The sequence below is a fragment of the Ochotona princeps genome, chromosome 27 (assembly GCF_030435755.1).
Source record: "Ochotona princeps isolate mOchPri1 chromosome 27, mOchPri1.hap1, whole genome shotgun sequence".
In the NCBI taxonomy this organism is placed as follows: domain Eukaryota; kingdom Metazoa; phylum Chordata; class Mammalia; order Lagomorpha; family Ochotonidae; genus Ochotona; species Ochotona princeps.
Window position 1 is genome coordinate 16,093,461 of NC_080858.1, and position 25,523 is coordinate 16,118,983.

At 44.0% G+C, this 25,523-nt stretch overlaps 1 protein-coding gene across 1 annotated transcript in view; it reads left to right on the plus strand.

The window, feature by feature from the left end:
- Window positions 1-25,523, plus strand: part of GUCY2C (guanylate cyclase 2C) — a 61,085-nt gene that overhangs the window by 6,718 nt on the left and 28,844 nt on the right. The window contains exons 3-13 of the mRNA XM_004592579.2: window positions 105-169; window positions 2,737-2,952; window positions 4,616-4,737; window positions 5,982-6,081; window positions 8,695-8,812; window positions 11,463-11,598; window positions 13,129-13,214; window positions 14,500-14,611; window positions 21,656-21,737; window positions 23,975-24,080; window positions 25,297-25,359. Of these exons, the coding sequence (XP_004592636.2) occupies window positions 105-169; window positions 2,737-2,952; window positions 4,616-4,737; window positions 5,982-6,081; window positions 8,695-8,812; window positions 11,463-11,598; window positions 13,129-13,214; window positions 14,500-14,611; window positions 21,656-21,737; window positions 23,975-24,080; window positions 25,297-25,359 (1,206 nt within the window). The remainder of the gene's footprint in view (window positions 1-104; window positions 170-2,736; window positions 2,953-4,615; window positions 4,738-5,981; window positions 6,082-8,694; window positions 8,813-11,462; window positions 11,599-13,128; window positions 13,215-14,499; window positions 14,612-21,655; window positions 21,738-23,974; window positions 24,081-25,296; window positions 25,360-25,523) is intronic.

Consider the following 25,523-nt stretch of genomic DNA (forward strand, 5'->3'; position numbering starts at 1 on the left):
CCCACCCACTTTGTAGCTTTCGGGGACCTTCTTCCAGGTTACTTCTCATCCATCCACTGATGAATTTGTTTAGTTAGAGATTCACTTGTTTTCCTTTCCCACAGAGAGAAAAACGGATGGGCTGTGTTCTAATGGGGCCCTCATGCACATACTCCACCTTCCAGATGTAGTAAGTATTTCAGTGTGTTTGTGTTTTGAAACTATCGTGGATTGAAATTATCACTGCTGAAGTGACTTGGCAGACCACAGGCTAGTCAGGGGCATTCAGTCGGGGGGATGTTGGGACCTTTGTGTTCTGGCCATTTCTCTATAATTGCCACTTCCTCCCCGGTTAGTTCTGCCTTTGCTCAATGTGAGGTGACTCACACTGCCTGCTGATCTGAGCTTGAGAAGAACATGGCATGGGTCAAAAAATCAGAGTCCTGGCAGGAAACAGGAAGGCAGTGAACTTGAATAACATGAGATGTTTAATAAAGGGGATATTCATAAAGGTATGGGCATGGAGTAGGGGCATGCAGAGGGAAGAGCAGTGCCTTAGTATCAGCAGGGCTTTATTCTGCCCTGAGGTTTGTAACAGCTGAGAAAACTAACAAGGGACTTGTCCAGGGGATTATATGAAGATTATATAAATATATTAGTTTGTATAATGTCCTTATTGTCTAAGACAAAGGTTCTCAGTAAAGGTCTAGAATGAAAATAGTTCTCTGGTTTGGGGAAAGGTCACACATTATAACTCACATCACCACAGAACACTGCGAGCTACATCACATCTGCCCCCATCAAAAACTCTCTGTTCCCTTTTCAGTCTCCTCATGAATCTAGGATCATTTATTGTCTCCATGGAGAAAAACGTGCTGAAGGACACCTTGTGACAAATCTTGGAGGATAACATCAGACCTCCAAAATTTCTGGTGCAGGAGCAGGTGTTTGGCCTAATGGTCAAGCTACCACTAGAGATGCCTGCATCCCGTATTGGAGTGCCCAGGTTCACATCCAGATCCACTTATTATTATTATTATTATTATTATTATTATTATTATTATTATTAAAGTTTTTATTAGAAAGGCAGATATACAGAGAGGAGAAGAGACAGAGGAAGATCTTCCATCCATTGAATTCACTCCCCTAGTAGCTGCAATGGCTGGAGCTGTGCCAACCCAAAGCCAGGAGCCTCTTCTGGGTCTCCCACACAGGTGCGGGGTCCCAAAGCTTTGGGCCATCCTGGACTGCTTTTCCAGGCCACAAGCAGGGATCTGGAAAGGAAGTGCAGCACCCGGGATATGAACCGGTGCCCATATGGGTGGGATCTTGGTGTGTACAAGGTGAGGATTTTAGCTGTTAGGCTACCGCCCTGGGCTGTCCAATTCCACTTCTAATTCAGGCTTCCTATTAGTGTATACCTGGGAGACAACAGGTAAGAGAGCAGGTAGTTGGGTCCCTGTTCCCCACATGGGAGATTGGGTTGGCTTTCCGGCTTCTGGATTCAGCTTGGCCCAACCCTGGGTGTTGCAGGCACTTGAAAAGTGACCCAGCAGATGTGATCTCTCCCTATAAGTCTCTCTCTGCATCACTCTAGCTTTCAAAAGGATAAAAATATTTACATTTTTTTAAACTATTTTGCAAAGTCTCCTTGTGACATCTTATACCATCCGCTAATTCACTCCCCAAGTGACTGCAATGGCTGGAGCTCAGCCAATCCGAAGTCAGGAGCCAGGAGCTCTTCTGGGTCTCCCACGCGGGTGCAGGGTCCCAAGGCTTTGGGCCATCCTTGACTGCCTTCCCAGGCCACAAGCAGGGAGGTGGATGGGAAGCAGAGCAGCCGGAACCCGAACTGATGTCCATATGGGATCCCAGCACATGCAAGGTGAGGACTTTAGCTACTAGGCTACTGTCCTAGGCCCTCAAGAGAAGTTTTGCGGAAAAAAAATTTTTTTTGACTGTGAATTTCGTAAGTTTGAGATACAAGGAGGATACCCAGGAAAACCTTTCAAAGGCAGGTGGAAAAGGATGGCTTTCTTCCCTCCGGAAGTTCATAATGAGCCAGGAAGATGGAGGTGCACAAGACCAACATGATCCATGCCTTGAGGAAGCTTCCAGTCCATAGAGGAGACAGCCATGAACCACACAGTCACCCAAATATGGCCCACTCTTAGGTATCAAGGAAAGTCTTCCTGATACCTAAGGAGATAGTTAAGACAGAGGACACCCCACCTGGTGGTCAGCAAGGCCTGGCTGTGAAGAAGGCTGGTGTGCTCAAAGAACCCCGAGAAGATGCATGTGCTGAGCAGGGAGAGCCCCAGCCCCAGTCGATCTCAAAGGTCGTTCAGAGCAGGGCTGGAAAGACAGTAATGTGGGGAGGAGAGGAGAGAGAATGTTTTTCTGGCTCTGCAATAGTTAAGGTAGTTCTATTGCCACAGTCTCTATTGTTCTTGCCTTACTCTTCAAAGTCCATCTGTCCTGCCCAGACAGCATGACAGGGCATTTTAGAGTAAAGTAACATAGTTACATATTCATGAATCTAGCTAGGATGGGCTAGGAACACCGCATATGCTTGTAAATGTGGTTTTTAAAATAATCTGCATGGGAGGGATACCTACATAATGAGCAGCCTGCTTTAGCGGAAATATTTCCTTCTTGCCATTTATACACGTATGTGGAAATGGGTGCTGGGGTCTTATCTGTGTGTGTGACTTAAGTTAATCCTGTTGCTGGTTTTTCTCTCACCTCTTGGCACAGCCTTGACACACAATTGAACTACCCCATGATTTCAGCTGGAAGTTTTGGATTGTCATGTGACTACAAGGAAACCTTAACCAGGATGATGCCTCCAGCTAGGAAGTTGATGTATTTCTTGGTTAACTTCTGGAAGATTAATGATTTACCATTCAAAACTTTCTCCTGGGATTCTTCCTACATTTACAAGGATGGGACTGAGTCTGAGGACTGTTTCTGGTAAGCAGGATCATGACTGTTCTGCTGGCATGGGCCAGGAAAAGCAACCGTCCACTAAGGGCAGGTGGCCTGTTTGTGACCAGAGGCTCTTGATTTGGAACAGCACCAGAACTATGAACCAGTCAGCTTTCACTCCCACAAAGAAAAGCAAAGGTTCAAAATGAATACAGTGTTTAAAGATATTAGCAGAGACTGCATTTGCAACATTCTTTTTTAGTTTTGGAAGTATATGTATGTCTACTTTATGGATTCCCCCTAATAAATTCTCTGAAAGAAAAAAAAAAGGAAATAGCAATGGGCCTGGCACGATGGCTCAGTGGCTAAATCCTTGCCTTGCACACCCAGGATCCCATATGGGCGCCGATTCGTGTCCCAGTTGTTCCACTTCCCTTCCAGATCCCTGCTTGTGGCCTGGGAAAGCAGTCAAAGATGGCCCAAAGTCTTGGGACCCTGAACCTGTGTGGGAGACGCAGAAGAAGCTCCTGGCTCCTGGCTTCAAATCAGCTCAACTTCAGCCACTGCAGCCACTTGGGGAGTGAACCAAAAGATCTTTCTCTCTGTACAGAGGATCTTTCTCTCTGTAAATCTACATTTCCAAGAAAAATAAATAAATCCCTCCCCAAAAAGAATAGTTTTTGGACCCCCTTTTTACAAAAACAGATTAAAGTCTGGAAAATTTAAAAAAAATGCTTTATTTTTTAAAATGATTTATTTGAAAGTCAGAGTTAGAGAAAGAGAGAGTCAGAGCTTCAATCTCTCCACTTGACCACATGGCCAGGACTGCACATGGCCAAAGCCAGGAGCTTGGAGTTTCTCCCATGTCTCCCACATGGGTAGCAGGGGCCCAAGCACTTGAGGCATCCCCCACTGATTTTCCCAGGCCCCCTCAACTCCAGCAAAAATGGTTGAAGAGACAGGTGGTCTGCACCTCCAGGATATTGCTTCACTACAGTCTTTCTCCATCCAAGGACGGTTGTACACCGCATGAAAGCATTTTCTTCAACAACAGACCATGAACATGAGGGTATTCCCATAGGACTGTAGCTCCTAGTGCCATCATAGCCATCTTAGTTTCTTTCCATGAACTTTGTTTTTGGAAAGTCAGAGTTACAGAGAGACAGAGAGAAGGAAAGACAGAGAGATATCTTCCTACTGTTGGGTTACTCCCAGATGGCAACAGCAGCCCAGGACAGGGCCAGGCAGAAGACAAGAGCTTTGCCCAGGTCTCCCCTGTGAGTGGTAGAGGCCCAAGTACTTGGACCATCTTCTTTCTCAAGTCATTAACAGAGACCTAGATTGGAAGTAAAGCAGCCAGGATGTGAACTGGCACTCACACAGAATAATGGCACTGTAGGTGGCAGCTTAATGTACTATGACACAACGCCAGCCACTCAAGATTTTTGGGGGGCCAAGATAAACTTTTTATTCTACTTTCCATTTATTTTTTGAAGCATCCATGAGTATCTTAGAAATTCTTGCATATTTTCAATGGATTATATGTTCAAAATCCAAGCCATTGGTACCATGATATGTATTGTTGTGTTAATAATGAAAATGAATTTTAGATGGAAAGGTCTCAAAACCTCTGTAAATAATGAGTGAAAGGCTTGGAAGGCCATCAGGAAAGAAGACTGGTTCTTAGTTTCTCTTTGTCTTGTACCAGGTACCTGAATGCACTGGAGGCTGGAGTTTCCTATTTTTCTCAGGAACTCAGCTTCAAGGATACATTGAGAAAAGAGGATCAGTTGCGAGATTTCTTGAAGGACCATAACAGGAGAAGCAATGGTAAGAACAAACAGAATTTTTTTTTATGCTAACTTCTTCCTCATGACTGCCATGTCATGGGTTCTTTCAACAAATCTAGAACCAAATTTTAGGCCAAAGCCAGGAACCAGGAGCTTCCTCCTGGTCTCCCTCATGGGTTCAGAGGTCCAAATTAGCAAGGAGGGGGTTTGGAGGTGGAGCTGCTGAGACTTGCATCAGCACAAAGGGGATGCTGGTGACAGTGTTGTCTCCCTGGATGGATTCTTTATTTAGTGGAGAGTAAAACTTGTGATTAGCAAGGACATTGAAAGTGCATCATCATAACAACTAAAATAACAAAAGAAGGGAAAATGGGAGTGAGAGAGGGAAGAGGGTAGGATGGGAAGTTGTCAGTATACTCTTAAATGTGAATATATAAAATACGTGCAATTTGTATTTAAATAATTTATTTTTTTAATTGCTTAAAGGGTTTCCTGATATCATGCAAATCATCACCTACTGTCTTTATTCAAGTATTTTCTCAATAGAGAATCAACCTGAGGCAAAACATTAATCAAGCTATGGGGAGAAAAGAAGTACAAATGTGTTTAGATCCTAAAGAATCAACAATAGCACAACACAACATCTAAAAGATGTCCTGAGTCCTCCAGCTCCTTGAACTTAAAAGCCTTGCATTCAAAGGCTGCTTCAGCCTGGATTCTGTCGCTCAAAGACTTGAGCTCTGGCTAAGAAACCAGAAAAAGACTAAGAAAATCTGTTGAGAAAAAGCTGTCAAATTCTTCTGCTAGTCCCGTTAACTCTCTTTTTCTACCACTTTTACAAATGATGAGGTGCACTTCACTCATCTATATAAAAACATGGTTACAACCATGGCAGTAACCATGGCAGCCTGGTGTAACGGCACGAGAGCTATCAGAAACCATGAACTTGACTGTCACAGCTATCTCTTTGATCTGCTAGTTAGTTCCTAGATCCTTTGGGCATCTCACCTTCAGTTTCCTTAAAACTAGAAAAATAATTACTCTCGATGGTTTCTTTTTCCAAAAAGGTTACACACGGTTCTAGTCTGACTTTGAAACTGTCAATGAGAAAAAAAAAAAAAAAACTAGGAAGGAAGGAAAGAGAGGGAGGGTTTTAAGGAATCGGTGCTGATATTTTTAAAAAGGGAACATGGATATACTGGGTTTAAATTCAGAAGCCTGGCTTCCTCCCAGGTTGTGTTCAGACTGTCATGTATTTGTCTTGCCTTGCTCTTCCCTTTGTAGTGATTATCATGTGTGGTGCACCAAGCATCATCAACAGCACCTTGAAGGGCAACTGGGAAGTGACTGAAGACACTGTCATTATCCTGCTGGATCTGTTCAAGTAGGTGTCAAGCAATATTTGGAAGAGCTTTCTTTCTTTTGCCAAAAGGGAAGCACTCCAAGGATTTCCAGAAGACAACTTCCCTGGCTTCGCATAGCCTTGTGTGGGCTTCCGAATGATATCCACACCAAAGTTTCATTACTTCCTCATCACACATCGTTCTTCTCTAATCCATTGTGACCTTGGTGTGGATGTATTCATTTGACTCTTTATGTCTAAATACAAAAGTAGCATTAAAGCCTCATTAAACCCACCCATCCATGACTCTTTGAGACCTGTTCGGTCAACAAGGGGTCTGACTCCAGCTCGCTCTTAAGGTCTTTATCTGGGAAATGATCCATCAACTACATAATTCAATAACATTATCCCTGGGATTAGGTTCCACAATGTTTTTCCCTTCAGTTGCTAATGCTCTTTGGTCCTATATCATTTTTCCTTCCGCTATCTTTGGTAAGCATGCAGTCAAAATGATGAGTTCGGTAGACATGATTGTTCTTTGCCTCTGTGTCATTATTACCAGGTGGTAATCAAGAATATCAAGAATATCCACACTTCTCTGGAACTAAGGAGAGAGAAAGTTCCAGAGAAGGCAAACCACCTTTTGTCACAGGTTTTGTTTTCTAACACCACTAATCTTCTAAGATGGGCTAGAGATGCCAGTAACAGACTGGCAGAGCAGCATCTGAGGCAGGTGTCACTGGATGAGCGTGCCCCTTGCCCTCAGCAGTGAGATCAGCTGACTTCACTTATCTGACTACGTCATTAATCATTGCCTGTCTATACTGAGAGCAGAGCCAAGACTATATCAGACATTTCCCACATCTGCCTCCTTATTTCACCCACACTCCCTGGGTGGCCCAGGACCTGTATGCACGTTTCACAGCTAGATGACACGAAAATCACTCAGCCAGCTTAATTTTTTTAACTGCCCATTTTTAGGAAGGAGGGCAAAATTATCAGTAGTTCACTTCTATAATCACACTGGTTTCAACAACTGCTTTGTCTTCTGGAAGAAGACTTCCATGTAGCCAGGTTAGTGTAATTTTACCTGCAACAAATCCGGTCAGCTACCTGAGGGTCAGCATCCTATTATCACTACTCCTCAAAGATACCTGGCTACGTTTTTGAGAAGTTTCCAAACTAGACATAGCTTGTATTGCAGTTCTGACACTCCTGGTTCTTTTGACTCAGGTATTTCTTGGCATTTGAAATTGAATCTTACCATTTGTAAAATGAAAATTAGAACGGGCACTACACAGGGATGCTTTTGGAGTTGGGCGTGATGGCATAGTCCTCAGAACCACACTGCTGTGTTTAAACACTATCGATAGTCATCCTTGTTATAGCATTTCAAAACTGGCATATTCTTAAGAAAAAACCTAGCCAATAGGATTTGGTGTATCTTCCTATTACCCTGATTAGATAGTATACAATGTATACATTATATTCAAATATCATATGGCACCCCATAAATATGTATAATTTTTATATGTATGTTAAACTTTTTTATCAGGTTATGATATGATTATCAGATGGGACTGAGTCTACAATGTGCCAAGCATTATCTGGGAGTTGATGATCCAAAGATCAATAAACCAGTGTCCTGCTTGTCAAAAAACTTTTTTTTTAAAGATTCATTTTATTTTTATTGGAAAGTCAGATATACAGAGAGGAGGAAAGACAGAGGAAGATCTTCTGTCCGATGATTCACTCCCCAAGTGACTGCAACGGCCTGTGTGCCGATCCGAAGCCGGGAAGCTGGAACCTCCTCCAGGTCTCCCACAGGGACGCAGGGTCCCAAGGCTTTGAGCTGTCCTCGACTGCTTTCCCAGGCCGCAAGCAGGGAGCTGAATGGGAAGTGGAGCTGCCGGGACTAGAACCAGCACCCACATGGGATCCTGGCACATTTAAGATGAGGACTTTAGCCGCTAGGCCACGCCGCCGGGCCCTGCTTGTCAAACAACTTAACCGTGTTAGAGAATGAATCTATGCTTGTGTTCTACCACCTAAAAGTAATTCTAATGACAAATTTATTGCCTGCCATATCCTAATTTTTATTATTTTTTCATTTATTTGAGAGAGAGTTAGCTCTCATCTGCTGGTTTATTCCCCAAAGGCTCACAATTGTTAAGCTAAGTTGTGGAGGGAGCCTGGAACCAGAAATACACTCCTGGTCTCCCTGTGGGTATCAGGAACCTAATTATTTGAGGCATTATTCCTGCCTTGCAGGACCTGCTTTGGTAGGAAACCAGAGTCGGGAATCAAACCCAGGCAGCACTCCGAGCCATTAGACCAAACACCTGTTCCCTCATAGCTTCACATACTTAAAGGTACTTACGACAACTAAAGGTTTCGGGTTTAAATCAACCATCATTAAGCCTTAAACACAAGCTTTGACCCAAAAACTCAAAGGAATAACCTGTATCCTCACTTCCCTTTCTGTTGTTATAAGTTGACTAAAGCTGCCTGCATTCTCCTATTCAATTTGACAAGTTTAGAAGAAAACAGTCTTATCTGGAGAAAATTTTGCAGATTACTGAAACCAAATGTTTTCAGGGTTGATGTTATAGTTTCATGAATGATTCTCATGAGAAACTTTGCATTTCATTGCAGTAGCTACTACTTCAACGACACTGTCACAGCTCCCGACTATATGAAAAATGTCCTCGTTCTGACACTGCCTCCCGGGAATTTCACCTTAAATAACTCTTTCTCCAAAGACTTTCTACCGGTAAGGTATCTATGCATTATGCATATCTTTCTCTATTTGAAAAAAGGATATGAAGAGGGGCTTTAAAATGTTCATAGGAAAATGGAATTAGAAGATAATGTGAATTTTCCTTAAGCTTTTGAGGCCCCTTCTGTAGGGTAATATATTTCATCCTCCTGCTTGAGAACTACATTCTCAAACCAGCAATGAATTCTCCTCATTTTAATACACTGAGCAACTGCTAACTAAGAACAACTACATGTGCAACATTTTGAAATGGGAGGATCCAAGAATCAAAACTCTCACTCTAAGTCTAAATGCTAAGCTCTAAACCAGAGCAACAGCAGACATTCAGCCACATTTGAACAAGAGTGACAATATGGAAGACAAGAAGTCTTGCTGTCGAGGGTCAGTCTTACTTTGGTAGAAACTAAACTATATATAAAGAGTACAGAAGGTTCCGTCTCTCAGAGCAGCTGCTTCCCTGTAACTGGTAACAGAATGTGACATTGCAGGTATGTCTTCCTAGCATATGACATTGATCTCTACTGGAAGTCAGCTGATAGCCATCCCAATTTGCCCAGGACAATACTGGTCTATTCTTATTATCCCAGCACCCCACCTGGTTTGGCATTTTTCCCAGAGGGAGGGATTCCTTTGGGATGTTTAATCATAATCCCCATTCCAATGCAGGGCACTCAACATTAATAGTACATTGGGTTTTGTTACATTGTGTACATTGGCTGTTCACTATACCTTGATTCAACTTAGGGGATGCCTCTGCCCTCACAGGCAAGCAGGTATGAGCAGGTTTGGATTGGCAGGAATGGGAGAGGGAACTTGTGAGATCCCTAAGCAACCTTGGGATGACCAAGCCCCAAAAGCTGCAGGCCAACTTGAATACTTCTAAGGGTATCAGTTTTTACTAGACTAGCATTGCTGAATCTTCCAGTTTATGCCCCTGCAAAAGTGAAGGTTACAATATTTTTAGGGGGCTGGGTGTTAATTGGGTCCTTTTCATCTTACAAACTAGTGATTTCAATGAAAGAAACTGAAATGGTGAAATGGATTTTCTTGTGATTTTTCTTGCAAATATAATTTATTTTTTAAATAATAAATTCGGTTTATTTTTGATGATGTTTACATAGTTGAGAGGGATGCATGCCATGTGGACCACCAATTTGGGTAAGGAGGGTCAAGGAATGGAAGAAAGTGGATGAAATAACTGTCTCTATTCTCCTTTTTTTTTGGTATCTGGGAAAAGTGGAGAGAGAACGGGAGAGGGCCACTCCCAGCAACCCAACCACATCAGTACCCAGGAATGGGGGAAGGCCACCCGATGTCATCCTAGGGTCCCCACAGATGTAATTCTGAGTGCAGTATCCTTATATCGCTTGCCCTGCTTCTTGGCACTGGCCAAAGTAGGATTCTACACATGCAAGCAGTTCAAAGTGCCTGATGTCACAGAACTCCCCAAGTCTAAATTTAAGGAAAGAGCTGTTAGTCTGTAGCCCAGTTCTGTGAGGATCACCATGCACCAGCCACAGAGGCAGAAGAATTCTGATCTTCTCCAATGCTTTCCCCAGGGTAGATATGAAGACCTCTCAAAAAGCTCATGGAAAATTGCATTAGAAGGAAAGTTTAGATGCAGGAGGCGTCTGGTGTAGCTGTTACGATAACTATGTGGGATAGCCATATCCTGTAACACAGTACGTCGGTTCTTGTCTCAGTTCTACTCTGACTCCAGCAGACTTCCTGCTTACGTGCACCCTGGGGTGCAGCAGGGATGGCTCGCACACTTGGGTCCCTGCTACACAATGTAGACTTGGGTTGACTTCCAGGCCCTCGCTTCAGCCCAATTCATCACTGGCTGTTGCAGGTATTTGGGGAATGAACCAGCAGAAGGGAATGGGGGTCCACTTTCTCTCTCTCTCTTAAATCTCTAAGGTTTTTTTTTAAAGGTGATTTTGCTTGATGTAAAATATGAAATCCATGCAGATGAGGAGAATTCAAAGACTTCATAAAAATGCATATTATGCAAAGACTATGTGTGGATTTCAAAAGAATTGCACTAAAATAAACTTATGCTTCAATTCCCTTTTTTTCCCCCACAAAACTTTTGAAGTAGTCTTACATTAGGAGTCTGAAGTAATATCCCGTAATTGTCTTCAGAGCAGGTTCAATGGTATCTTCCAATCCTAACCACCTCCTATCCCACACAGGACACAGAAAAGGGGGTGAGGGTGCTATTCATTTTGTCTCTTTTGCACTTTAAAGCACATTAATCTGCAAACAGGCATTATCTTTACATAAAATTTTACAAGAATTATTAAAATGTTTTATGTCCACTTTCCTGGTTGCAGTTATGTATTTTATCATAGGAAGGAAGTAGAACTGCCTGGAGTTACAACCCTAAAGGCGGTGTTCTTGTTTTATTGGTCCCAAAGAGGGCATGATTGTAATGTGGAGTAATAAAGAGCTCTGACACAAGGAAGGTTTTCCAGAAGTCTCCTTTAACACCCTCATCCCCTCGAACTCCCCAAACGTCCCGCCTCCTCCCCCCCCCCCCCGCTTTCTACCTTACCCTGTTGACCCCAGGAATATTTCACTCCAGACTCAAGAGCTAAATCTCTTTCTCAAACCTATTTTAAGATTTGCTTTCCTCGTTTAGGCAAGAAATGACTTTGCTCTGGCTTACTTGGACGGAGTCTTGCTCTTTGGACACATGCTGAAAACTTTTCTTGAAAGAGACGAAAATATTAACACCTCCAAATTTGCTCATGCTTTCAGGAACCTCACATTCCAAGGTACTGGTCACCTCAGAACACTCAGTTAGCAGCTGTAGAGACTGAGTTTTGCAGATGGACTTTGGGAAACAGAGCAAGTTTAGCAATCCAAGGTTCAGTCAGTGGCTGAAGACCTGATTCCAATGGAAGCCAACAGCAAAGCTTCAACTTTGGGGATGTTCCCACTGGTGTATGGACTCCAGCTTTTGCTGCAGACTTTCTGGAATTTGGGGATATCATAGAAAGTGCAAGAAGCTCATGTCTTCCATGTTTGAATGAATTACAGGACATTTCAAAAATGATACCTAAGCTCTGCCCGGAAATTAAACAACAGAGAAATACCTTGCGTCTTTGTTCCCTCCACATCTCCATTCTTCAGGAGTAGAACACCTTGACCTTAAACCTCCAACAAAACCCCCTTTAACAATTCCAAGACAGCCTACCCCTCCGAACTGCAGACTGACACTGCCTTTCTCCACAATACTCTACTGAAGCTCACCTTTCATTTTCCCAGATCTCACCCTGAGACTATAAAGGAAATTCCTTTTAGATGTACTGTCTACTGACTCAGACTAGTGAGAGCTGCCTCCTTCTGGTTGTCCTCTGGGAACTTCCCCTGCTGGCCTCAGAGCACAGCAGACCCAGCACCAGCTCCGAGAGCTGCACCAACGGCTGTGCTGCATGACAATGACAGCTAAAGGGCCGTTTTCACTCCCCTGCAGAAGTGGGAAGGGAAAGGTGACGTCCCATGTATACCAAGGTCTATGCATTCTTAACATTCCCACTCCCAATAGCTTTGAACCAAGCCTGAGAGCCAGGAAGTACTTTTCTGCATCCTGGTTTAGCCATCCACCAGCCATACGGACTGCACCAGTTCCTTAATATCTCCGACTCAATAATTTATCACCAATAACAGAGACAGTAATAGCTTCTATATCCTAGAGTCCAAGGATCATAAAGTGCTCAAGGCTTATCAAGCATTTCAGTTCAATGTCTAGTTATATGTAAACATGAAATAAATACTAGCTATTACATTGAACCATGTGAAATTATTGATTGAGTCATTTTAATCAACCTCAACAGCCATTTAAAATGTTAATCCTATACTGCTCTCATGTCATAGATAAAAGGCTGAAACTTAGGACTTAGTAATTTTTAATCTCTCCAGCCAATAAGTGATAGTGATAAGACATCGGTCATTGCACAATGTAACATCAAGTATGCAGGGATCCACAGACTGCTACCAGCTTAGTAACTATTCTAACAAAAACTCATTGCCAATCATCGAAGCATCTATTGGCTGGTTTTTATTTGTTGCCATCCTAAGTGCAATAAAGATATTTTTTTTTCTCCTGAGTAAATAATTGACATAAAAACACCCTTCAGAGCTCTCAGGGTCAAAAACCCATCTAGGTACCATTTGGTGACAGTTAATAATTTATTTTGCTTGGACATGGCACCATTTGAACTCATTTCCCACACTGTTGGAATTTAACTGATTTGTCAGGTGAGACATTGACAATGGCCTCTAACACTGTGACTTTGTCCTAGGGTACACACGCCCTGTGACTCTGGATGGCTGTGGGGATATTGATACTACCATGATGCTTCTGTACACCTCTGTGGACACCAGGAAAGTATGTCTTACAGCCTCTCAGAGAATGTGTGGTCACGTGGGTGAGGAGTGACAATGGAGGAATTCGGGAGGTCATGATTATTTATTGGAGTTTCTTTTGCATGTTTGTTTTTGTTCAAAAAAGAGGAATTGCTGAACAAGCAGGGAACTTTCATCTACTTCCCAAATGCTTGCAACAGCCACGACAGGGTCAGGCCTAGACAAAGAAGCTGAAACTTTGATGAGGATTATCTGGATGAGGGGCAGGGTACCTGAGCCACCTGCCACCTCCCAGGACACATAGCAGCAAGAAGCTGGAGCTAAGAGTGCAGCAGCAAATCAGATCCAGACACGCAGGTCTGGGATGCAGACACCCCAAGTAGAGTCTTGTGCACTGCTCTAAATGCCTTTGTCTACACTGTGAGGATGGGTCAAGGCACCTTTAAAATTCTGCCTTCTATGAAACAGTATTCCTTAAGTATTTTGATTCATAGAATTCTTAACGCTGAAAATTCACTCTAGTATATACATTAAACCATCCAAAATAATATAGATTGGTTATCAATGAAAAGATAACAAGTCCTTGCTAAAGATTATCTATTCACTGCTACAGCTAAGGGATTCAGTGACATTCTATTCTTTCCATCTGTCCCCTTTAAAACTTATATGCAGCAGAAATGTAAGGTTTTGTGAAAATTTTCATTAGCAGATTAGTTGGAAAAGAGAACTCCTATTATGCAAAACCAAATTAAATGGCATGTGCAGAAAACACATGTGAGCAGAGGAGTAGGGGAGACTGGAAAATGAGGTAACTAAATTTCCAAACTGCAGCCTTATTTCCAGGCCCCTGGACATGTACCAGAACAACACAACGGCTTTTACCTGTAGCACACGTTTCTGCAGAGGGCGCTTTCAAAAGCAACTGAAAGTTGTGGAAAATACTCTTGCCGTGTGACTTGGCACCTTCCATGTACTTTTTCTTGGCTCCTGTTTCAGCATGGGTAAAATGAAAGACTTGAACTAGTTCTCTCAAGACTCGAAGACTGTATTGGGCAGGGTTTAATTGTATAGTGCATGGTCATAAAGAAATAGAAAACAATAGACCCACTTGGAATTTAAATCCGTATTCATGCTCTGGGCCAATGAGAAGATCCCAACTAATTCTCAGCTGGTTAATAATTACTTTGTTTCACTGAGAAGTGTTCCTAAGAAATTCAAGTACCCCTGGGCAGGACAGTCATTCCCATCTGAAATTGTTCTAAAATGCCTTTCTCTGTTCTTGTTTTTTCTTTTTGCACCTTACACAGTTCAAGGTTCTTTTGACCTATGACACCCACATGAATAGCACTACCCCAGTGGATATGAGCCCCACATTTGTCTGGAAGAACCACAAACTTCCTAATGATATTCCAGGTCGGGGTAAGATACCTTAGTGAGTTTCCATTCCCTGAAATTGTTTTGATGGTAAGGAGAGCAAACTCTATGGGTTCTACAAATAGTGTGTTTCACTTGTCTCAGCTGGGTTTGCTGGTTTGTAAATGCAGACTTCTTTGTACAAGTAATGATTTTGCAGCTGTGGTACAACATTGAAAATATCTCATTCTGGTTGAGCTATACTTTTTTTTTTTTTTGAGAATTATTTAGTTACTTGAAAAAGTTACAGTGAGAAAGAGACACAGAGACTGGTTCAGGCTGAATTCAGGAGTCTGGAATGTCTTCCCATCCTCCTACACGGCTGGCAGGGAGCCGGGCATTTAGGCCATCTTCTGCCGCTTTTCCTAGGCACATAGGCAGGGAGCAGGGTTAGAAGCAGAGCAGCCAGGACTGGAACTGGGATCCAAGGGGGATGCTAGCTTAGCAGACAGTGGCTTTACCCGCTGGCCACAATGCCAGCCCCCGTATTCCTCTTTCAAATGTGTCCTACCCTTGAGCATAAACTATCTCATAGAAAACGAGGTTTCAAAAGTAGTCAAAATTGGCAGAGGCCTGTTCCTCACCCCATTCACATCCCGCTGCAGCGAGCTCAAGAGACACTCTCAGCAAGGAGCACTGGAGTCACAAGGTGGAGTGTCAGGGGTTGGGTCGCTAAGGTCTGCCCCTTCCCTGCACAGGATGCACATTCGCAGCGCAGTGATGGCTTCCGTCTGCTGCACATAAAGTGCTAGCACGTCTTCACAAATGCAAGCTGCAATGCAGCTCTGTCACTGAGCCTCAGCAAGGGGAGGTGCTGTGAGCTATGTCCCAGGCTGGAAGCTCCCAGGACAAGTCTGCGCATGACTGCCCTTACCACAATGAATGGTAACCATGTTGCTAACCTATCTGGAAGAAAATGTCCAATTTCAGGACCAGTCATGTGGCTTACAGGCTAATCCTCCAGCTGCTGGTGCCGGCACCCCATATGGATGCTAGTTTGTGTCCCAGCTGCTCCATTTCCGATCCAGCTCTCTTTGCATAGCCTGGGAAAGCAGCAGAGGGTGGCTTAAGTGTTGGGGACCCTGTATCCAACTGGGAGGACCACCCATGTGGGAAGAAGCTCCAGGCTCCCAGCTTCAGATTAGCCAGCAGCAATGAAAAGTTATTTGCAAAAAAGTTTTATTAAATGATGAGAAATTTTTTATGTAAATTAATGGAAAAATGCAGTTATTTTACTTAATGAGATTCTAACTTTGTAAAACAATGTATACAAACAAGACTGCAAAGAAATATGCTAAGGTTAACAGTGGCACTTCTATACTAAACAAACCTGGAAGATTTTCTTGATTTATATTTTTCTGAGGTTTCCAGATTTCCTACAGTGACTCTGAATTAGGTTTAAAAAACATTAAAAAAATTGTAGGGTAGAAATATTTTTAGTCCAAACCTGTTGCAGAGCCAGAAACTCTGAAACCCACCCAACTGAATGGGAACATCTGTGGTTCGATGGCTTGTGCCAGAACTGGATTTGTTCCTAATCTGCTCCCACTCCACGAGTCAAAATTGGCTTCAAAATGGTTCCTGGGCATTTATCGTATAGCCAGCAGCTGGCTTAAGAGGGAGGTAAGGGGGTAGGGAGAGTTGCATTCTTTCAAACAATAAGCCATCCTGGGCTGACTTCAGACTTGGTCCCACCATCAAGCTTGGAAGTACATTTTCTTTCAGCAAGCCTATTTGTTGTCTTTCAAACCATCTCCAACTTTAGCTTTTGACCAAATTTGATTTCAGAAAAACATCCGGTTTCTCTTTTCTACAACCCTGCTTCTTCCTTTGGTCTTTTTTTTTTTAATTATTATTAATTTATGTACGAAGCAGAGAAAGCGACAGAGAACTTGCCTTCTTTGGTTGGCAGACGCCCCAGGCCTGAGGCTGGGTTCCTGTCTCAACAGCAGGAACCCAGATACCTGAGCCATCGCCTGCTACCTCCCATCAGCAGGAAGCTGGAGCCAGGACTTGGAGCTGGACGTTGGACCCAATCTGGGACACAGGCGCCCTGATCACCATGTTAAACATGATGCCAAATGCCTGCCCCTTTTGTAACTGAGCCGATTTTTTTTCTTGGATTATACTTTCTTAGTGCCTATGGTAAAGTTGTTATGTTCATGTTTTCAGACATTCTGATTACCAAATAGAAGTTCTATGATTTGTAAAGTGCAGAATTTCTCAAAAGCATGTGTTATCTACTTCAAGGAGATTACATCAAATATTTATCTTAATACTGACTTGTTACACGATCCCTAGCAACATAATTTCATCCTCAGTTAACTAGAAAACTCAGCCAGAGCTTTTTCTTACACAGTAGTCACCACCATTAGTTGTAAACATTACAAATAAAGCAACTGTACCTTTCCAACAATACAGGAGTGAAATATACCTGTCTGGATTTTTATTTTCCCTCTCTGCACGCAAGTGCAAGCTAAGTCACAGGACTTTTCACCCTCCCTAGCTTTAAAAAGGGCAGACTTAGTGCCAGATACTACTGCAAATACCTGGGATGCCCCGTGGGCAATGCAGAGTGATTCCCGTCCTTGGAAACCTCACCACCAGCATCCCAGATTATAGCCATGGCGTCCAATGACTTCCGCTTCAGCCCCGCCTGCCTGCAGTAGAATACACACTGCAGACTCACCACACTCCACCTGCAGAATAAAGGACTGACCATAACACAACACGTCCCCTGTCTTCTTGCTTCTCTTTCATCCTACCTGAAATCCCTTCTCAACTCTCTCAACTTCCTCCTATTTCCTTAAAGAGACATTTCAACTTGATGCCACAGTGTCCTGATTTATGCCACTTCCTATGGCTGGGACTTATCACTCCTCCCGTACAACCGGTAAATGTCCTCTCATCTCCATGAGTTAGCCACAGTCTCGCCCTTCCTAAGCTTTTGCTCAGCGTCCCAAAATGTTTAGGTTGGTGTTACCTCATGTGACTGCGGCATGGCATTTATATCACACTTACTGTTTACACGTCCTTTTACACTGTGTGCTTTATAAATGTAAGGTACATTCTTTATTCACAGCTCATTCTCCAACACACTGCGTTGGAATGAATGAGTAAGTAAATGAATGACATGAGATAACCATAAACAACTCTAACAGTTATTCAAATAACTTGACTTTCTACTGTGGACTCTGGCACTAATCTACCCTGTGTTGATTTCAATCCATTTATTTCATACCTAATTGTGAGCTCCTTTCTATGTCAAGTGAGGAAATTTAACACCCAACAATGAATATAATGTCTTACGACCTTGGGATTGTAAAAACATACTACATTAATTATGAAATGGTTGGGTTGTTAGAGTGATATCCATAGTAGCCACCAGAGGGCGGCATAAGCTTGACCATAGAATTAATGAGCCACTGCAACTTAGCTAACAAGCAAAACCAAACGTTGTACGAAACACTACTATACTTAAGCAGTATCTAGCGTTTCCAAATATAATATGTAATTATCATAATTATGCCCAGTGCAGTGAGATGTTCCCACTGTGGGAACTGATCCCAGATAGAAAGTGAGGTGCGGTAAGGAGTTGGCCACATCCTTCACCTCGTCCTCTGGTCTAGGAGGTGTGTACTGCAGACTGGTGAGGGGTGTCTGCATTGTGAGCTTTTACTTCCAGAACGCGCTTGTTTCTCTCTCTGAGGTTGGGACTATAACAGAGGTGGGTGTGGCAACAGTGGTCCCAGCGACTATAGTCGACAGAGAGAATTCACAAAAGTCCAGTGCAACTTCAGCCTCAAGAAATGTACTTTTGGGCAGCCAAGGGTAGCAAGTAACTGGTGGACTTTCCCTCCTAGCACAAAATAATACATTTTCTCAGAGGCAAAGTCACCTGTTAGCAAATCATAAACCCTTCAAATGTATCCCTTTGGGGAATACGCTGCAGTATTTCCAAGCCAAACATGCCACTTCAAGAAAAAAAAGAAAAAGAAAATGAAAAAAGGTTACTTCATTAGAAGGACATGGTGATGAAATAAAAACAGTTTACATTGGACTTAGGAGTCCAATGGCATGCAAGATTTTATATGAATCTACTTATGTATTTTAACACATGAGAGGTTATCTTTTTTTTAACTTTTTAAAATATTTTTTTATTTTGATAATCTTACATAGTTGATTAGGGGAGCGGTTATCTTTTATTCCGCCATCGTTACTGGTACTCCACAGGTTCAAAACAGCATGGTGTTTCCTTCAAGAGCATCTTGGCCAATTACATCTTGGCAAGGAAAAATTCATGCCCATGACTTTCAATCCAAGAGTAGAGATGTTTATCAGGCAAGTGTATCCCCCCGTCTGTGCATTCCCAGTCTCTCGGGCATCCCAGCGTCTTGGCATCTCCCCATTTACCAGCTTGAGATGTTGTCCAGTTATTGTCCATTGATACATGGAGATGTAGCTCATTTTTGCTAGTCCTTTCGCTTTGCCCCCTCTCCCAGTGTAGTTATCTCTTTATCAGTACCTTCTTTGGATGCCTTCACCATTTAAGTTTCTAGGCATTAGCTTCTACTGTTCATCTACCAACTGTGTATAAAAGGCTTTACTCCCCTACTTCAAAATAAGGCTGGTAGGGACTTTCTCCTCCTCCTGCCACCTGCACACCTCCTACATTCTCCTGTATTTCTTTAAGAATTCTTTATCTGGGACACAGAGAGACCTAACGACTGGTTCATTCTCCAAATCCTACAACAGGAGGGCCGAGTCAGGCTGAACGCACAAAAAGGACTCGGTTCACGTCTTCCACGCAGCCACGGCCACTGATACGGGACGTGGGCTTGCCAACCTGTGGCTTAACCGCTAGATCAAATGACACCCCCCCACACACACACCAGAATGTTCCCTTAATTTGGTATGGTTGAAAATATTCATTTAGTAATCATAATAGAAATCCTCTGTCCTTACTGATAAGTTGCTTGCACAAGTTGAAAACTAGTGAATATTTTCCTTATTTTCATGATATGATATAACAAATAGTATACCATAACATTTCTTCCTATATGGGACTGTCTCTCTTTTATACCACTAAGCATGCCAAATATTTCCTGCACCCTCCCGCTCCATACACAAATGGATTTTTTTAGGTAATACCCAATTCTCAAAACTAGGCTGCATTGTACTGTTTCATTATCAGATTACACATTCCTTGAATGTTTCTGCTTTAGTCTCTGACTTCCTTGTTTTTCTTGCTGTTAGAAAAACATACCTGCTGGTGCCGGTGCCACACCAGAGAAGCCTCTGCCTGTAGTACAGGTACCCCATATGGGCACCAGTTTGAGTTCCGGCCACTCCACTTCCAATCCAGCTCCCTGCTTACAGCCTGGGAAAGCAGGGTTGGGGGGATGCCCGAGTGCCTGGGTCCCTAACCCACATGGAGGACCTAGAAGAAGCTCCTGGTTCCTAGCTTTAGATCGGCCCATCTTAGGCCATTATGTCCACTTGGGGAGTGAGCTAGTGGATGGAAGATCTCTCTCTCTCTTTCTCTCCTTCTCTCTGTTATCTGTAACTCTGCCTTTCAAATAGAAAAAAAAATCTTAAAAAGAGAAAAAAACAATCTCCTTCCCCATATTCTTAATATTTCCCAACTTAATTTTTTATTTATTGCTTGACATCCACCCGTCTTTAATTCTTGAGTCCACTCAGTTCCTATTCCTATGGGTCCTGATGTGGCCTGGGTTAGTCTTGACTTGCAGATACAGTTTGAGTATCTTTGGTCACCTTTTCCATCTAGGCGTATTCCTTTGTATTCTCGGATTCTGCTGCAATACTTTTTTGGGTTGGAACTCCACGGTGTTGGATTCCATTTTCTCAGAGTCTCTCAGCTTTCTCCAGTTATGCAACTCTGCCCACCCAAGAATGTTCCAGCAAATAAGAATTCATTCTTCACTGATGTCATTAGTCTCCTAGCTATCTGGAAAGGAGCCCAGAGGGCAACACCATCACTGTCACATACCAGCTGACTCACCTTGCGCCCACAGGTGCTTTGTATTTAAAAGCAGTCATCCCAGGTGGCATTTGGCCGCGGTCTAAAGCCGCAGGTTGGGATCCCAGCCGCCCACCTTGGAGTGCTGGGATTTGACCTTAAGCCACACTCCCAATCCCGCTCCCTGCTAATGCAAGGCAGGGAGGCAGCAGGTTTGGCTCCAGCAGTTGGGTTCCTGCTACCTGTGTAAGAGGCTGGACTGACTGCCTGGCTCTGGACCTTGGAGGAGTAAACAGACATGGAAATTCTGATTCTCTCTGTGCCTCCCTCTCTGCCTTTCACACAGTGTATTTAAAACAAACAAAAGTTAATGTTTTTTGTTTTTTGGGGTTTTTTTTTGCTTCTACAAAACCTTCTCAGGCACACTGACGTGGGCTTCTGACATCAGACTGTGTGCTGGAGAACAGTTTGCTCTTGTCACGTGGGTGAGGTCTGTTAGCAGGAGATGCCTATGCTCCGAAGAGAGCTGAAACTAAACTACCCTCCCTGAGCACATGTCAGACAGCTTTCTTCTGAGATGGGGAAACAAGACCGTTATGACCAAGCCACAGACTGGGGAAAAAAGGGTTGCTTGGTTAAGGCCACCTTTCCAGCTGCTGTTGAGCTGCAGTGGGTTAAGCCACCGCTCACAGTGGCAGCATTTCCTAGCAGTGCTGGTTTGAGTCCTTGCTGCTCTGCTTCAGATCCAGCTCCCTGCTAAGGCTCCTGGGGAAGCAACAGAGGATGGCCCAAGTGCTTGGGCCCCTGCCACTCACACGGGAGACCTGGATGGAGTTCTGGACTCCTAGCTACGGCCTGGCCCAGCCCTGGCCATTGAGGCCCTTCAGGGACTGAGCCAGCAGATGGAAGGTTTCTCCTCTGTCACCGTAACTCAGCCTTTCAAATAAACAAATGCATCCTAGGGGTGGGGAGGAAGGGATCCCTTTTCCTTCCCCGGGTTATGAGACTAGAAGCTTCGCAGTGCTGTTCCTCCGAGAGCCTCACGGGGCGCTGTGTCTCTCCCACAGGCCCTCAGATCATGCTCATCGCCATCTTCACGCTCACAGGGACCGTGGTGCTGCTCCTGCTCATTGCCCTGCTGGTGCTGAGGTGGGTGTGCGCCCCGCCAACCGAATCACCCCACCCGGTCCCCAGCCAGTCTGGCCCACCCGGGGTGGCCTTGCAGGGAGGGAGGGGGAGGCACAGCAAGGGGGCTGAGGATGCGCGTCCCAGGGAAGAAGATGGAGCAAGGCCTGGGAGGCCAGGGACGCCTCTGTGACGTGCCAGTTGGGTGCTGCAAAGCGCATTGCCTAGCCACTTCCACAGCTTACTTAGCGGTCTGTCCCTCTGGGCCACTGTCAGGCCTAGAAATGGAGTGTGGACAGAGACTGCTATGTGACAAGTAGGATGCAAATGGAAAGAGTGGTTTCCTCTGTCTCACTGGTCAACTAAGAGAAAAGTTACTGTGCACGGGGGTCTTTCAAAAGTTCATGGAACATGCATATTATATCAAAAAAGCATGCATAATTTCAGTGGTTTTGCATCAAAATCTGCTTACTTTTTTAAAAAAGATTTATTTATTTTTATTGGAAAGGTAGATATACAGAGAGGAGGAGAGACAGAGAGGAAGATGTTCCATCCAATGACTCACTCCCCAAGTGACTGCAATGGCCAGTACTGTGCCAATCCGAAGCCAGGAGCCAGGAGCTTCTTTCAGGTCTCCCACATGGGTGCAGGGTCCCAGGCTTTGGGCCATCCTCGACTGCTTTCCCAGGCCACAAGCAGGGAGCTGGATGGGAAGTGGAGCCGCTGGGATTAGAACCAGCACCTGTATGGGATCTTGGCACTTTCAAGGCGAGCACTTTAGCCACTAAGCCACCGTGCCGGACCCACCTTTTTTTTTTTTTTTTTTTTAATTTTAGACAGAGAAACAATGTAGAAAGAGGTATATATACACAAAGAAGATCACGCATTCCCATCCACTAATTCACACCCCAGATGCCCATAACAATCGGAACTCGGCCAATTGGAAGCCAGGAGCCATGAACTCATTCCAAGTCTCCCATGGGGATGGCAGCAGCCTAATTCCTTGAGCCATTGCCATGGCTTCCCAGGGTCCACACTGGCAGTAAGTTCAGGTCAGGCATCAGCTCTTTAATGCCTCCTACGAACAAAGCACCCAGTGACCTCATGACTTTCACAAGGTCCCGTGTCTAGACACTACAGAGAGATGATGTTGGGACACTACATTTCCCAGACATAGCATATAAAATTAAATCAGTCAACCCCTGTATCAAATGTTACTGCTTTGAAATATTCCAAAAAAACTCCAAAACTTAAAAAAAATTAATAGAAAATGAGTTATGATCTCAAATTGGGGAAGTAACAGTCAGCCAAGATGATAAAAACTGGAAGAAAATATATAAATATGGTTGAAATCAAATTACAACTTTGTGTTTAACAGAAGCAGAAGCAGAAGAGAGGAAGAAGGTATTTACAACATAAAAGCACACAGGATTTGCTTTTCTGAATTCATAAAGAACTGACGCAAGTTTATAAGGATAAGCCAAAGACAAATTACACAACAGGAAAGAGGCAAAACTATGAATAGATACTTCTATATTGTTCTCTCATTCTATATGTCCGGGCAAATAGCTGAAAAGTATTTGAAAAGATCATCTTTCTAGGCATCAAGGACATGTAAAGTAAATTAATAATGAGGCACCATTTCACATACACTGTAATAGTGAAAAAGAGCAGACAATCTGAGAATCAGGAATTCTCAAGTCGGGAAGGTGAATTGGTAGCAACGGTTGGGAAGCAGTTTGGTGAAACTTACGAAGGTAAAAAGTACACATTTCATAACTGCTTTCTCTGCAACGACAAAAGTCCAGCATTTTTGTGTATGTGTTGGTATACATGCTTTTACATTTACTTCCCATTTTTTCATTTTCTATAAGCATGTTTTTTTTTTTAAGGCTCAGATGAATAGGAGGAACTGGCTTCCCTAGGAATCTAGTATATTCTCTGATGATCTCAAACTTCACATTTTTATCTCAGATGGGGATCTTTGTTTTCTTTTTTCTCACTCTTTACCCATTTTCAGTTCAGATTCTTCATTATGGTGAAGGATCCGGGAAAAGTAAAAAGAAAGGGAAGGAAAGAAAAAGCTTGGCAGAAATTCTTGCAGGTCCTTGAACGCCAGTACAGACTTACACCACTGAGCCAGCCCCTTCGACCACACATCCGCCTCAGGGTACCAGGGTTCTGTATTTCTCCCAGCATTCGGGAACTGAATAGTGTGGACACTTTTGGAAAACCACTGACCGACTCTACTCCTTTCACAGAAAATACAAACGAGATAATGAACTTCGTCAGAAAAAATGGTCTCACATTCCTCCTGAAAATATCTTTCCCCTGGAGACTAATGAGACCAACCAAGTTAGCCTGACGGTAAGGCCCGCCTGTGGAGGGATGCTGAAGTGGGCTGGGTAGCTGGCAAGAGCTGGGGAATCCGGCTGGAAACGTGCCCAAGCAGGGGGTCGTCTATTGGAGAATCAAAGAGTTAACTGTTTTCTAAAGGTCAGCCTCTTTCCCCTTCCTTGATCCAGCCCTGCCCTAAATGACAGCTGTTGATCAATGAACACCTCGGTGGGCCTCGAGGTAGAGCAGGTGGCCCGGAAGAGAAATGCTCCCGTGCATAGTGGGAACTTTTCACAGAAAAAAATGTAGGAATGGACAGAACACCCCGAAGCCTTGGGTACTATATGCCCTAACACTAAGTACTTAGTACTTAATACTTAGTACTAATACTAAGACTCCATCACTTCCTCGCTGCTTGCTGAAGGAAGGTCTCACTGCTTTGTGCCCAAGTTCCCCCTTCATTGGGCGGTATGAACACTTATTCGAACCACACAACCTCATTCCCTGCTGTCATAGTCCCAGCTGTCCCTCATCAAATGACATGGAATGCATGAACCGAGCTTGATCCCCGTCTCTCGGAGAGTGAGGCTGCTGAAGGATCAAGGATTAGGAAACAGTGTAGGGTCACACACGGCCAGTGAATAAGAGTGCTACACATTGCACGAGTTAACCTTGACTGAGCACTTAGAACAAGCCAAAAGCATTAAACCATTCCATCTCCCCGTGGCCCATGAGAGTATGGCTGGAATTCCAGGACCATGGGATGGCATTTCGGAATCCTTACATTGCTGACTAATTTTGATGAATCAGACAGATGAAGTGCCCACTTCAGGTTGAACCCAGAATTGATGGAATTGGAGCCTCTTGGACGCCTGGCTCAAGTTTCCCATATGAATCCTTCTCAGACATCATCTGTAGCTACAGGCAGTGATGCCCAATGCGGGGGGAAGGCAGAGAAGGCAGCCAAGCGAAGCTGTGACTGAGGGAATGCTCCCACAGGAAGGGTGGAACTCAGAGAGCTAAGCATCTAAATGACAGGTACCCAGGCAGGAGGCAGTTTGGGGTGAGGCATGTAGTGAGTGAGTCTATTCAACCAGGACAGCTTCTCCGCGAACCTGTACAACAGGCTGTGGGACAAACTCTACAGCCAGCCCACCTCCAACAGCCGCTCAGCCCCTGGCGGGTGGTGGGTGGGATGAGACACGCAGCTTCCGGGATAACTGGACATTTTTTTAATGTATGCCAGATTGATGATGACAAGAGACGAGATACAATCCAGAGACTACGACAGTGCAAGTACGACAAAAAGGTGACTATCGCCCACCCTGCTCTCGGAATGCTTGCTCAGGGGTGTGCCCTGGGCCTTCGGACTCGTGGTTGCTGTAGCCCCTGGTGCTGGCAGCACAACAGGTGGGGGTGGGTGGACTCCAGCCTGCTAGGGGAGGAGGGGAAAGCATGTTCTTGGAGCTTTGC